Genomic DNA, 15521 nt, shown 5'->3' with positions numbered 1-15521 from the left:
AAGTTACACACTTCAGTTATTAATCCAGAGCAGCAGGACGAACTCATCCCCTGTGACTGATTATTCTTTGTTAAACTGGCACTTATTTTTAATATATTTTTCTTGGCTTCAAGCTTGGTGATAATCCAATGAGAGATCTGTATCTGATATTTAACTCATTGTTTATTATTCACACACAAGCTGAGAGCTCAATGTCAGTAGAACATTTAATCATGCGGAACATGGAAGGTGAGTTCAATCTTACCCTGTCCTTACTCAATATTACAGGGGATCACATTCAGGAGTGAAAACCCTGGCTGAGCTTTTCCTCTCTTGTCAAGAGATGGTGCATACAAAGATAGTGCAGTGTCCTCACTGCTGAAATCAGAGGGAGATCAGGTAACCAGGCCACCCCACCCTGTCTAACCCAGGCATTCACCCATAAACTAAAAACTGAAATCTTCACTGACAAGGTGCTTTATGAAAAATCGACCTTGGGCTCTTAAGATTTAAAGTCAATGTCGTGTTGCCGGATTTCTCTCTCATTCTCGCACCCACCAGTCTGGTCCCATTCTCCATTTCATAACACAAGACTAAGTGCAGATAAACAATTTGTTCTGGGTTTGGATGGATTATGTAGAAGCCATCATTCGTTCCTTCTGTAACAATGAGTATGTTCTTCAAAGTATCAGCTCTTTTCACAGGAATTCAGTGTCCTTTGATTATAATGATTTATGGCATCAATATTTTGCAAATACAACATTTCATGGAAGATGCGGTTTTTGAGTGAAGGGTCTGAGTTCTCCAACGTTGCTGGAAATCTGGTCCTGCTGCAGTGAACGGAAAATGCTGGAAAATCCCAGTTAAGAACATAAGAACATAAGAAATAGGAGCAGGAGTAGGCCATCTAGCCCTTCGAGCCTGCCCCGCCATTCAATAAGATCATGGCTGATCTGAAGTGGATCAGTTCCACTTTCCCACTTTCTCCCCATAACCCTTAATTCCCTGTCTATCAGAAACCTATCTACCCGTGACTTAAATATATTTAGCGAGGTAGCCTCCACCACTTCAACACGCAGAGAATTCCAGAGATTCACCACCTTCTGAGTGAAGAAGTTCCTCCTCAACTCCATTCTAAACTGACCCCCCCTTATCTTGAGGCTGTGCCCTCTAGTCCTGCTGTCCTTTCTGAGCGGGAAGAATCTCTCTACCTCTACCCTATCCATCCCTTTCATTATCTTATACGTCTCTATAAGATCCCCCCTCATCCTTCTAAACTCCAACGAGTACAGACCCAGTCTATTTAGTCTCTCTTCATAGTCCAACCCCCTCATCTCCGGTATCAGCCTAGTGAACCTCCTCTGCACTCCCTCCAAGGCCAAAATATCCTTGCGCAAGTGCGGCGACCAAAACTGCACACAGTACTCCAGCTGTGGCCTCACCAGTGCCCTGTACAGTTGCAGCAAGACCTCCCTACTTTTATATTCTATCCCCCTCGCTATAAAGGCCAGCATCCCATTCGCCTTCCTGACCAACTGCTGCACCTGCAGACTGGGTTTTTGCGACTCAAGGACCCCCAGGTCCCTCTGCACCGTAGCATGCTGCAGCTTTTCGCCCTTTAAATAATAATCCCTCCTACTATTATTTCTGCCAAAGTGGATAACCTCACACTTGCTAACATTGTACTCCATCTGCCAGGTCCTCGCCCACTCGCTCAGCCTATCCAGATCCCTCTGCAGACTTTCCACACCCTCCGCACAATTTGCTTTTCCACTCATCTTCGTGTCATCAGCAAATTTCGTCACCCTACACTCAGCCCCCTCCTCCAGATCATCTATATAAATGGTAAACAGTTGAGGCCCCAGCACTGATCCCTGCGGCACTCCACTAGTCACCAACCGCCAATCAGAATAGCACCCATTGATATCAACTCTCTGCCTATTAGACAACCAATCCCCTATCCACGCTAACACCTTACCCCCAACTCCATGCCCCCTAACCTTCTGAAGCAACCTTTTGTGCGGCACCTTATCAAACGCCTTTTGAAAATCGAGAAACACCACATCCACCGGTTCCCCTCTGTCTACCGCACTAGTCACATCCTCATAGAAATCCAATAAATTCGTCAAACATGACTTCCCCTTAACAAATCCGTGCTGTGTCTGATCAATCAAACCATTCTTTTCTAGGTGCCTCGCTATTTCTTCTTTGATGACGGATTCAAGCAGTTTTCCAACTACAGACGTTAAACTAACCGGCCTATAATTCCCTGCCTTTTGCCTGCTACCTTTTTTAAACAGCGGCGTAACATTAGCCGTTTTCCAATCTTCTGGCACTTCCCTGGAATCCAGCGAAGTTTGGTAAATAATCACTAAGGCGTCCACTATCACCTCTGCCATTTCCTTCAGAACCCTGGGATGCATTCCATCCGGTCCTGGGGGCTTGTCCACCTTCAGTCCAGTTAGTCGATCAAGCACTACCTCTCTAGTGACAATAATCACATTCAGGCCCTCAACTCCTACCATCCTTCTATCTTTAATATCCGGCAAACTACTTGCGTCCTCCTCCGTGAAGACCGAGGCAAAAATCTCAGCCATTTCCTCATCTCCCACTGCTAATTCCCCCTCTCATCCTCTAAGGGTCCAACATTCACTCTAGCCAGCCTCCTCTTCTTTATATATTTGTAAAAACTCTTACTGTCCTTTTTTATATTTAGCACTAGTTTAGCTTCATAGTCTATTCTTCCTTTGTTTATCAACTTCTTAGTCAATCTTTGTTGATTCTTAAACCTGTCCCAATCTTCTAATCGCCCACTACTTTTAGCCACTCTAAACGCATCTGTTTTTAATTTAATACTCTCCTTTATTTCCTTCGATAACCACGGCTGGTTATCCCTTGTCCTACATTCCTTCTTTACCATCGGAATATATTTCTGCTGAGTACCGAAAAAGATCTCCTTAAAGATTCTGTTCCTCAGCCGTCCTACCAACCAATCTGCGCCCCCAATCTACATTTGCCAATTCCGCTCTCATCCTATCGTACTCCCCTCTGTTCAAACAGAGGACACAGGTTCGGGACCCTACTTTCTCTTGTAGTTGATCTGAGAGCATCTACAGGGAGAGAATAGAGCCAATGTTTCAAGTCTGGATGACCTTTCATCAGAGCTCTGATTTGAAACATTGGCCCTATTCTCTCTCCGTAGATACTGTCAGACCTGCTGAGATTTTCCAGCACTTTGTTTTTGTTTCCGATTCTACAGTAATTTGCTTTTATTGCACTGAATGGCGATTTGGCAAACCGCATCTCTGATCTCATTGGGAATGGTCGAGGGGCGTGCGCGACCAGAGAATTCCAGCAAGACCATTTTTCTGCTGCTTTATAGCTCCCTGCATTAGCTTTCAGTTCAGGTAAGGAAGCAAATGATCACAGTAACTGCCTGTATTTCTCCAAAGCTGCCTTTAACATGGGATGTGGCGTGTCGGAAAGTGGGATTCACTATTGAATACAAAAACAAGGAGAAATCAAGGAGTTTGTCTATGTATAAATGGGTTTTATTTAAATTCTCTTGCTTTAGTTTTGTGGGTTTTTAATGTATTTATTTTCTAGAATCACAGGAAAGTTCTTAAATGTTGATGTATTCAGCAGTACTACTTGGGCGTAATTGAAAAACAAATCATACCTTAACTTTCTGTAGCTGTTTTGTGAACAATAATCCTCACAATCGATAAATATAACAGGTATGTCTAATCAGATATTTAGAAACAATCATCAACAATCTAAACCTGTAAGTTTCAGTAAATTGAAGCCACCTTTTCAACTGTGGATATCTCTTTAGTAAAGTGTAGAAAGTACAGCAGCTTATTTTAAACACTGACACACTGAAATAAATAGTTTGTAGCCAACATTAATGGCCAATGTTAATTATGTTAACGTAGCCCTAAACCTTACTTATTTCACCTCAAACAGAGAATTGCAACTAAATCTGATACATGTTAATGCTTGATTGCAGCTTTACAGATTCCCATTTAAACTCAATTACAATATATAATGTTACAAGGGAACCTGTCGGGGGAAACTCAGCAACTGAATAAAAGAACACTTGCTATGCTAAGATTTCTTTGCGTTTCTCAGTCAGTGAGCTCAGTATTAGTCTAAGTGAGAGTTCTTTCTATCTTTATAAACACAAAATGAATGTCTCCGACATTTACATACTGTTGCTGCTCCTCTTAAAATTGCCATCAGCGTTCGGTAAGTGTTTGCGCATTAACTTTGAACCTTCGTGACTTTCTTTAATCAAGCATGAGATCTGACTGCTGTTTACTTTTTAACTTCAGTTGAGAATATTTTCAAAGTAGAAGTTATTTACTTATTTCATGTTTTGTGTTACTTTGTCTTCTGAAACTTAAGATGTGTAAAATCAACTCGAGGAATTTGAGAAGGTTGCTATGTATACTGGAGCCAAATTGCTACTTACTTTCTTTACAATAAACATATTCAATCAGAGAAACCAAACTGCTGAAAGTTTAGATACTTACTGGGAATGATGGATTATACAACATCATCTTATAGCTGTCGACGTATGATGGTAATGTGATCTGTTTAAATATATCTGCTTGAGTCTTATAGGAAGATGTTCAAATGATAGCACTTGGTGGCTTCACTTTGATTCTTCTTAAGGTCGATCTCGGATTGTCGGTGGCTATTCAGTGTTGCCCCATTCCATCAAATACCAGGTTTCTCTGAAGAGACCGGGAGGATCTCATTACTGTGGGGGGTCCCTGATCCATCGGCAGTGGGTTTTGACAGCAGCACACTGCAATTATGGGTTTGTGGAATTCTGAATTTAAAATGTTCCATTTATAATAATGAAATGTTCATGGAAAACCATGAAATGTGTATTCCTCCTTCATTACAGTGGTGCTGAGTCAATGCAGATAGTGGCAGGGGAGCATTCATTAACTAGGTATGAAGGCACTGAGCAACTCTTCCACCCACTGAAGATCATACCCCATCCTCAATATGACGCAAGGAGAAAAGATTCTGACATCATGTTGATTAAGGTAACGGTCCAGTCCGAGCTATTTGCAATTATTGAAACTGAGTAAATGTTAAACACTGATAAATGCCCTCAATTTTCTCCTGCATCAGGAAGAAACACACAAAGATAGGAAATCTTACTCTAAGTAAGTTTATTTATGAGTCACAAGTAAGGCTTACATTAACAATGCAATGAAGTTACTATGAAACTCCCCTAGTTGCCACATTTCAGCACCTGTTTGAATCAGTGCACCTAACCAGCGCATCTTTCAGATTGTGGGAGAAAACCAGAACACCTGGAGGAAACCCATGCAGACACAGGGAGAACATGCAAACTCCATATAGACAGTGGCTCAAGTTGGGAATGGAACCCAGGTCCCTGATGCTGTGAGGCAGCAGTACTAGTCACTGTCACCGTTTTGCCCTTGTAGCTGCATCTGCTAAAACAATAAGTACTGATCTAGAAATTTGTTTTTCTGTTAATAGTGTATATTGTTCACTTATCTGCTACTATACTAATGCAGAGAAGGACTCCATGAATTCCTTATTCTATTGGAAAAGTAGATTTGAACACATTCCCAAACAATTATTCAATTTATACCTAACCAGGACTTAGAACAGTTTGCAAAACTATCACTATTAACCATCAAAAATGAAGGAATGGATATCCAGTTCTGTTGACCTACTTAAATCGTAATCAATCCCTGAAGCTACATGACATGTTTTCTCCAATGAAGCAGGCTTTTCAGAAAGAGTTTCTACTGATCTTCTGTCCAACCCAGGTTCTGTTGTGTTAAATTAAAGCTTATTACCATATCTCTAAATCTCTCACATTGGCAGCCAGTGACATATTCCCCAAACCAGAGACAAATATGACCAAAAGCAGGAACATTTCTTTTCTTTAGTGTGTACGTTTGCTCAGTAATGTGGACCAACCGTTGCCTTTGTTCTTTTTTAACATTAAGATGAATACTGTCATTTGGACAGTTCTGATTGGAAATCCACACAGTCCAAACATTGATAAATCTCCAATAATTATTCATCTGCACCTTAAAAATATACAAGATAAATATCAGCATGGAAAATTACAGCAGCTTTTCCATTATAAGGTTTTCAAAATCCTACAAAGTGTCACATTACTAATCAGCTATTGCTCCTTTTGTAGAGGTGCCCATCTGAATGTATGTAAACAGCACCTGAGGTGCAGTCTCATAACACCAGGTTAAAGTAATGTGACACTTTGTAGGATTTTGAAAACCTTTTTATGGAAAAGCTGCTGTAATTTTCCATGCTGATATATATCTTGTATATTTTTAAGGTGGAGATTTATCAATGTTTGGACTGTGTGGATTTCCAATCAGAACTGTCCAAATGACAGTATTCATCTTAATGTTAAAAAAGAACAAAGGCAACGGTTCATTTGGTAGCACAAGCCACTAGCTTTCGGAGTGCTGCTCCTTCATTAGGTGAGTGGGAGTTCTGTTCACAAACAGGGCATATAAAGACACAAACTCAATTTACAAAATAATGGTTGGAATGTGAGTCTTTACAGGTAATCAAGTCTTAAAGGTACAGACAATGTGAGTGGAGACAGGACAGTTAGTGAGATTTTGCAAGATCAGGCACGTTGTGGGAGTTACAGATAGTGTGACATGAACCTAAGATCCCGGTTGAGACCGTCCTCATGTGTGCGGAACTTGGCTATCAGTCTCTGCTCAGTGACTCTACGTTGCCATGTGTCGTGAAGGCTGCCTTGGATATTGCCTACCCAAAGATCAGAGGCTGAATGCCCGTGACCGCTGAAATGTTCCCCAACAGGAAGAGAACTGTCTTGCCTGGTGATTGTTGAGCGGTTTTCATTCATCTGTTGTCGTAGCGTCTGCATGGTCTCTCCAATGTACCATGCGTCGGGACATCCTTCCCTGCAGCGTATCAGATAGACAACATTGGCCGAGTTGCAAGTGTATGTACCGTGTACCTGGTGGATGGTGTTCTCACATGAGATGATGATATGATGATATCCATGTTGATGATCCGGCACATTTTGCAGAGGTTGCTGTGGCAGGGTTGTGTGGTGTCGTGATCACTGTTCTCCTGAAGACTGGGTAGTTTGCTGCGGACAATGGTCTGTCTGAGGTTGTGCAGTTGTTTGAAGGCAAGAAGTGGGGGTGTGGGGATGGCCTTGGTGAGATGTTCATCTTCATCAATGATATGTTGAAGGCTCCGGAGAAGATGTTGTAGCTTCTCTGCACTGGGAATAAACTGGACGACGAAAGGTACTCTGTCCGCTGTGTCCTGTGTTTGTCTTCTGAGGAGGTTGGTGTGATTTTTCACTGTGGCGTGTCGGAACTGTTGATCGATGAGTCGAGCGCCATATTCTGTTCTTATGAGGGCATCTTTCAGCATCTGGAGGTGTCTGTTGCGATCCTCTTCATCTGAGCAGATTCTGTATATACAGAGGGCTTGTCCGTAGGGGATGGCTTCTTTTACGTGTTTAGGGTGGAAGCTGGAGAAGTGGAGCATCGTGAGGTTATCCGTGGGCTTGCGGTACAGTGAGGTGCTGAGGTGACCGTCCTTAATGGAGATGCGTGTGTCCAAGAATGCAACTGATTCTGGAGAATAGTCCATGGTGAGTCTGATGGTGGGATGGAACTTGTTGATATCATCATATAGTTGTTTCGGTGATTGTTCACCATGAGGCCAAAGGAAGAAAATGTCATCGATGTATCTAGTGTATAGCATCGGTTGAAGATTCTGTGCAGTGAAGAAGTCTTGTTTGAACCTGTGCATGAAGATGTTGGCATATTGAGGTGCGAATTTGGTCCCCATGGCTGTTCCGTGTGTCTGGATGAAAAACTGGTTGTTGAAGGTGAAGACATTGTGGTCCAGGATAAAGCGGATGAGTTGTAAAATTGCATCTGGAAACTGGCAGTTGTTGGCGTTGAGTACTGAGGCAGTTGCAGCAATGCCATCGTTGTGGGGGATGTTGGTGTAGAGCGCCGAGACATCCATTGTGACGAGGAGTGTCCCTGGTTCAACCGGTCCATGTGTGCTGAGTTTCAGTAGGAAGTCCTAGTGTCGCGACAAAAGCTGGTGGTTCTTTGTACAATGGGTTTCAGGATGCCCTCGACGTAGCCGGAGAGGTTCTCACACAGGGTCCCATTGCCCGATACGATGGGATGGCCAGGTGTGTTTGCCTTGTGTATCTTTGGGAGGCAGTAGAGATCTCCAATGTGGGGAGTACGTGGAATGAGAGCATGGAGGGTGCTCTGAAGGTCCAGATCAAAGGTCTTGATCAGAGTGTTGAGTTGAGGGCTGTGTTCTTTGGTCATATCTGTGGGTAACTGTCTGTAGTGTTCCTCGTTGTTCAGTTGTTGGTACATTTCTTTGCAGTAATCCGTTCTGTTCAGTATGACGATGGCCCCTCCTTTGTCTGCTGGTTTGATGACAATGTTGCGGTTGGTCTTGAGCATACGGGTGGCGTTATGTTGTGCTTGGGTGATGTTCAGGGCTGTTTTGTGATTGCAGCTGATGAATCTGGTGTTGATGCACCTCCTGACGTCTTGGACATACGTCAAGTCAAGAGCAGCAGCCTTCTGGAGGAGTCCAATTCGACTCTTTCCTCTTCGGTTGCTGCACTGCAGATCTCTGTTGGCTGTTCTGGTTCACTGGCTGTCTTGTTGTGTTCACTGTTGGTCTCCTGGGGTTTGTGGAAGAACTCCTGCAGCCTCATTCGCCTGATGAATTCCTCTGTGTCTGCTGCGAGATTGATAGGGTCTATTATGCTGGTGGGGCAGAAATTGAAATTTTTGGGTAAATGTCCTCCAAGGCGGCCTTCAATACACATGACAACACAGAATCGCTGAGCAGAAACTGATGGCCAAATTCCGCACACATGAGGACAGCCTCAACCAGGATCTTGGGTTCATGTCACACTATCTGTAAACCCCATGACTTGTAAAATTCATTAACTGTCCTGTCTGGGGACAATACACATCTCTTTAACTGGTGCTTAATACTTTCTCCACTCACATTGTCTGTACCTTAAAGACTTGATTACCTGTAAAGACTCACATTCCAACTATTATTTTGTAAATTGAGTTTGTATCTTTATATGCTCTGTTTGTGAACAGAACTCCCATTCACCTGACAAAGGAGCAGCGCTCTGAAAGCTAGTGGCTTTTGTTACCAAATAAACCTGTTGGACTTTAACCTGGTGTTGTGAGACTTCTTACTGTGTTGACCCGAGTCTGATGCCGGTATCTCTCCATCATGCATAGTTCTGACAGGATAGTAGATTTTCACCTTAACACAGCTAAAAAGGGAAACAGAGGAACATTGGAGCAGAAGTAAACCATTCAGATCTTCAATCTGCTCTGCCATTCTATTAAGGCTGATTTTTTACCTGAACTCCACTTTCTTGTGCTTTTCCTGTGTCCCTTGATGTCATTAGTATCCAGGATACATTTTGCATATTATAGTTCCCAGGATAATGATCCAAGAAATTAGAATCATGGAATCATACCATGCAGGAGAGGCTATTCGGGCCACTGAGTCTGAACAAAGAACAAAGAAAATTACAGAACACGAACAGGCCCTTTGGCCATCCAAACCTGCACTGACCATGCTGCCCGACTGAACTAAAATCCCCTATCCTCCAGGGATCATATCCCTCTATTCCCGTCCTGTTCATGTATTTGTCCAAATGCCCCTTAAAAGTCACCATCGTATCTGCTTCCACTGCCTCCCCCGGCAGCGAGTTCCAGGCACCCACTACTCTCTGTGTAAAAAACCTTGCCTTGTACATCTCTCTTAAACCTTGCCCCTCGCACCTTAAACCTATGCCCCCTAGTAATTGACTCTTCCACCCTGGGAAAAAGCTTCCGACTATCCACTCTGTCCATGCCCCTCATAATCTTGTAAACTTCTATCTGGTCACCCCTCAACCTCTGTCATTCCAGTGGGAACAAATCAAGTCTGCACGTGAGATTCACCTGAACTCCCACCTAATCCCACTTGTCAGCACTTGGCCCGTATCCCTGAATGTTCTGATCTGCCAAGTGCTCATCCAGGTACTTTTTAAAGGATGTGAGGCATCCCACCTCCGCCTTCCTCCCAGGCAGCACATGCCAGACTGTCACCACCCTCTAGGTAAACACATTTTTCCTCAAATCCCCCCTAAACCCTCTGCCCCTCACCTTGAACCTGTGTCCCCTCATAACTGACCCTTCAACTAAGTGACCATCCACTCTGTCCGTGTCCCTCATAACCTTCTACACCTCGATCAGATCGCCCCCTCAGCCTTCTCTGCTCCACTGAAAACAATCCGAGCCTTATCCAACCTCCCTTCATAATTTAAATGCTCCATCCCAGGCAGTGTCCTAGTGAATCTCCCCTGCACCCCCTCCAATGCAAAGTAGATAAAAGAGTGACAATATATTTTTTAAAACCTGCAGCCTGGTTGAACGATGAGGGTGGCTACCACGTGAGAATCAATTCATCTGATATTTGTGTCGGTTTACAACCTGCCTTGTTAGATAAAAGAGGCACTTCTCCCCACACTAGAATTAAAACATCCTGGTAGCCTGGAACACATGAAGGATCTGGATATCTTTTTTCCTGAGCAAGAGTTTGATAAAGTTTCATTGCGTGGAGAAGGATCTGGGGATGAAAGAGCCAGGAAGTATTTTAATCAGCAGAGTGTCAAAGGGAAAGTTCTAACAGCACAAAAGTAAAACACTGCAGATGCTGGAAACCAGAAATAAAAGAGATGACACTGGAAATACTCAGCAGGGCAGGAAACACCTGCGGAGAGAGAAACAGAGCTAATATTTTAGACCGGTGATCTTTATCAATTCTGTTGAAAGTTAATGACACAATTTAATTTAATTTAAATTGATGTTGGATGCTTGTAAACCACAGATAAAAAAATTGCTAAACAGTTTCTTCATCAATATTTTGACTCTTTATGCTTATCCGTGCAGTCATCAGTCATTAGAGAAAGTCTGATTTTAGGTTGCTAAGTATTATATAACATTACTTTTTTAAGCTCCCCTCTGTAAGCTGTACGAACAAATTTCCAGTGATGAAAACAGGAGACTGGGTGGAGCCGGCACTGGGCTGGGCATTGATACAAACCCATGGACAATATCTCACCATCTGGGCATCTGGAAAATCTTAGCAGGTCTGACAGCATCTGCGGGGAGAGAATAGAGCCAGTGCTTCGAGTCTAGATGACCCTTTGTCAGCTCTGATGAAGGATCATCCAGACCCAAAACATTGGCTCTACTCTCTCCGCACAGATACTGTCAGACTTGCAGAAATTTTCTAGCATTTTTCTGGAGAATTCAGAACTTGGCCTGCGTAAGGCTGCTAATTAGAATCCACAAAACCATTATCCACGTTCTGGGTTATAAGAGTGCCTGTATCCTTTAGTGGAACACATACCACGCACAGTCCTTGATTTCGTTCCACCATTTCACCTTAGTGCAAATCGTTTCCCTGATATAAACTTTACAAGTTCCATTTCCTTTGCAAGATGGATAAGATTAGAATGTATACAGTGGTTTAGAACTAAAACCTGATGCTTTTTTCCTGAATGTTTTCTGTATCTAAAACAGCTGTCAAAACCAGCAAATCTGAACTATTTTGTTGGAATAGTAGCTTTGCCTCGTCAGAAGTCCTCACTAGATGCAGACACACTATGCCAAGTATCTGGCTGGGGTTTCGTCAGTGCGAACGGTAGGCTCGTGCCAAGGATGTTGAGAGCAGTTAAAGTGCCCATTGTATCTAATTCACAGTGTAATCACACTGAATCGTACAACGGGAACATCACCACCAACATGATCTGCGCTGGATTCACCACAGGAGGAAAAGACTCGTGTCAGGTACTCATATCTTCACTCATCAATGAGACATTAGTAAAGATTAAAATGTTAAGTGCCAGTACTTCCTATTGCAAACTGTAACCAATGCACAAACTATTTGGTTTACTATAGTATATTTTATAGACTAGTTATCGGTAGACAGAGAGAACTGAATGATCTGGGTGGTTCAGTGAATCAGAACAATGCTTTTTGGCACATCAACACATGAATTTGAATCTAACCCAGACCAATGAGATGAAAGTCTCAGCTTTCTGCCAAGTTGTTTTGTGAAGTTGACAGAACATCAATCCTGGTTTCAGAACAGCAAACGGACTCACATCCTATTAACATGGTCTTCCAAATCTTATAGAAGCAAATTACTGAGGATGCTGGAATCCAAAACCAAAAGAGAAAATGTTGGAAAATCTCAGCAGGTCTGGCAGCATCTGTAAGGAGAGAAAAGAGCTGACGTTTCCTGTCCAGAGGACCCTTTGTCAAAGCTGTCAAACCTCGAAGGTTTTCCACCATTTTCTCTTTTGCTTGCAAATCTTATGATTGATGGGAATCTCATTCAGTCCATGTCTTGTGTGAAAGCCACCTAGACAGGATGGATAGTCAGAGGCTTTTTCCCAGGGTGAATGTGTCATTTACAATAGGGAAAGGTTCAAGTCGAGAGGGGAAAAGTTTAAGATAGATGCACAGAGGAAGTATTTCCACGCTGAGAATGATGGGAGCCTGGAACGCACTGTCAGAGGAGGTGGTGGAAGCGGACACATTAGGAACATTTAAGAGGCGGGACATAAATACGGAGCAAATAGAGGGATATGGACTGAGTAAGGGCAGAAGGTTCTTTTTAGGTTAGTTAGGGCATCGCGATTGGCGAAGGTTTGGAGGACCAAAGGGCTTGTTCCTGTGCTGTACTGTTCTTTATTGTACACTGTCTCATCCAGAGCGCATCAATTTGTTGTGTGCTTGAAGTTGATGAAGGGTTTTAAAACCCTTTTTAATATTTGATTATGAATGTTAACAGTGAAACTGCTATGGATATATCTATTTGCTGAGACTTGCCCAGTCTCTGGCGCTATCATTGTTTACTCATTAGCTCTTGGTACAAGATGCTTAATTACGTAGATCCGATGATGGGGAATGGCGAGACCGGGATGTGACATCCCGAGTAAAAGATTGATGATGCTATCACTGAGGCCTTTACATCCTAGGCTTTTGATTGGTTAATAAACAGCCTTGGATTTCAGCCAATGAAAATGCTTTTTGAAGGCTTGTCTTTCCTCTATCATTAGGCTGTGTCTAAAGAGTAATTTAATTTCCATAATTGCTGCTTAGTTAAGATTGATATCCATAGCTCAGTAAATCCTAAATGCAATATTGACATTTCTCAATGAAATGCCAACTTAAATCTGTAAGTGACCTTATTTTGCCTGTAAGAAGTCTCACAACACCAGGTTAAAATCCAACAGGTTTATTTGGTAGCACAAGTTTTCAGAGCACTTATTCTTCATCAGGTGAGTGGGACTTGTGTTCATAAAAAGGGCAAAGACTCAATTTACAAGATAATGGTTGGAATGCAAGTCTTAATAGGTATTCAAGTCTTTACAGCCACAGGCAATACGAGTGGAGAGAGGGTCAAGTACAGGTTAAAGACACGTACATTGTCTCCAGCCAGGACAGTTAGTGAGGTTTTGCAAGTTCAGGCAAGTCATGGGGGTTATAGATAGTGTGACATGAACCCAAGGTCCCAGTTGAGGCCGTCCTCATGCATGCGGAACTTGCATATCAGTTTCTGCTCAGCGATTCCGTGTTGTTGTGTGTCTTGAAGTTTGCCTTGGAGAATGCTTACCCGAAAATCAGGGGCTGAATGCCCTTGACTGCTGAAGCGTTCTCGACAGGAAGGGAACACTCCTGCCTGGTGATTGCCAAGTGGTGTCTATTCATCCATTAGAACATATAACTTGGAACATAGAACACTACAGCACAAACAGGCCCTTCGGCCCACAAGTTGTGCCGATCATATCCATATCCACCAGGCCTATCTATAACCCTCAATCCCATTAAATCCCATGTACTCATCCAGAAATCTCTTAAAAGACCCCAGCGAGTTCGCCTCCACCACCACCGACAGCAGCTGATTCCACTCACCCACCACCCTCTGAGTGAGAAACTTACTCCTGACATCTCTGTTGTAGTAGCATCATTGTCGTAGCACCTGCATGGTCTCGCCTCCATCCGTTCCAACATTATCTTGTAATTGGGTTTGTGTCTATATATGCCCTGTTTGTGAACTCCCACTCACCTGATGAATGAGCAGCGCTCCAAAAGCTCGTGGTGCCAAATAAACCTGTTGGACTTTAACCTGGTGTTCTGCGACTCCTTACTTTACCCACTTCACGCCAATGCTGGCATCTCCACATTTCGGCAGTGCATTTACTTTAGAGAAATTGTCTTCTTTTACATTATTTATCTGCTATCTGACAATAACAACTGATTCAACTCTCAAACTAAATGCTGAGATATCGCTGATAAAATGTGATACCTGCTAAAGAGTCATTTTGTTGGGTTAGGTCGAGTTTAGAGATTAACCTTTCAAATTATAATTCATATCAGATTTAGATATCACACTTAGGGGCCTTTGAATGAGCAAGCAGTAAATGTGGTTCCTCAACAATTGCCACAGTTACTTTGACCAACAAAGATATGGTTATTATACCTGACATTGATTAAGATGTGCTTGAGATGGAAATTATTTATTAAAAGAGTTAATAGCTGTGGTTTATTTGAGATATATTGAATCCACGATGGCATTAACTGATCTGCAATCCTCTGTTACTCTTTCACAGGGAGATTCTGGTGGTCCACTGATTTGCAAGGGCAGAATATATGGTGTAGTTTCTTGGGGCAAGATCTGCGGCGATGGGAGATTCCCAGGAGTGTATACCGCTGTGGCAAACTTTCGCAATTGGATAGTCAGGACCATCAAACAGTCATAAAGCAATTTGTTTATCTTTTACATACAGTAATAACCATCATTCTGTTACCTTCCTCACGGCTTTTTTCTGGTGTTAAACACACAGACAGAATGGACACATTGAAGCAACGGAGAGTTAGAAAATTGGTTTGCTTTGAAGTCATAGAATCATAGTTTGATAACACAGATAGAGGCCACTCGGTCCTTTGTGCCTGTGCTAGCTCTTTGGGAGAAATACCCATTTGATCCCATTCCCCTATAGCATTGAAATTACTTTTATAATTTCAAACTAATTTAGAATCATAATTAGAATAAAATTCTGAACCTTTGCATCAACTTGTAAGGATTTTAAATTTCAATGACTCAGAAATCAACATTTTTTGAAGTAGGATCGTAAAAGGTGTTCGATGGGTAAGGTTATGTTATTTTAATAGTTGTCCTTTTAAAATGATGTGTACAGTGCTTTAATTTATGATTAACTCTAATATAATTAACCAATTTTAATTTTGCTAACAATAAAATGATTCTAAACTTGTAAGATTTTTATAATCCTGAAGAAACCTTTTTGTTGAATTGTACTGCATTCACATTTACATTTCAAAGCACAAACCGGAACTGGATCTATTGAAGTTAGATATTCTATATGCTTGCTTAATTGT

At 42.3% G+C, this 15521-nt stretch overlaps 1 protein-coding gene across 1 annotated transcript; it reads left to right on the top strand.

Annotated features, from left to right (window-relative positions):
- Positions 1-221: 221 nt before the first annotated feature.
- Positions 222-14884, top strand: LOC145360004 (trypsin). The gene is made up of 6 exons (XM_080214905.1): positions 222-228; positions 4111-4227; positions 4657-4804; positions 4895-5039; positions 11637-11903; positions 14735-14884. Exons 1-6 carry the CDS (start codon positions 222-224, stop codon positions 14882-14884), a joined length of 834 nt encoding a protein of 277 aa, XP_080071031.1.
- Positions 14885-15521: the final 637 nt, after the last annotated feature.

The sequence above is a fragment of the Carcharhinus amblyrhynchos genome, chromosome 30 (assembly GCF_965287045.1).
Source record: "Carcharhinus amblyrhynchos chromosome 30, sCarAmb.v2.hapA, whole genome shotgun sequence".
In the NCBI taxonomy this organism is placed as follows: Eukaryota; Metazoa; Chordata; class Chondrichthyes; order Carcharhiniformes; family Carcharhinidae; genus Carcharhinus; species Carcharhinus amblyrhynchos.
This window is presented reverse-complemented; position numbering and strand designations above follow the sequence as displayed.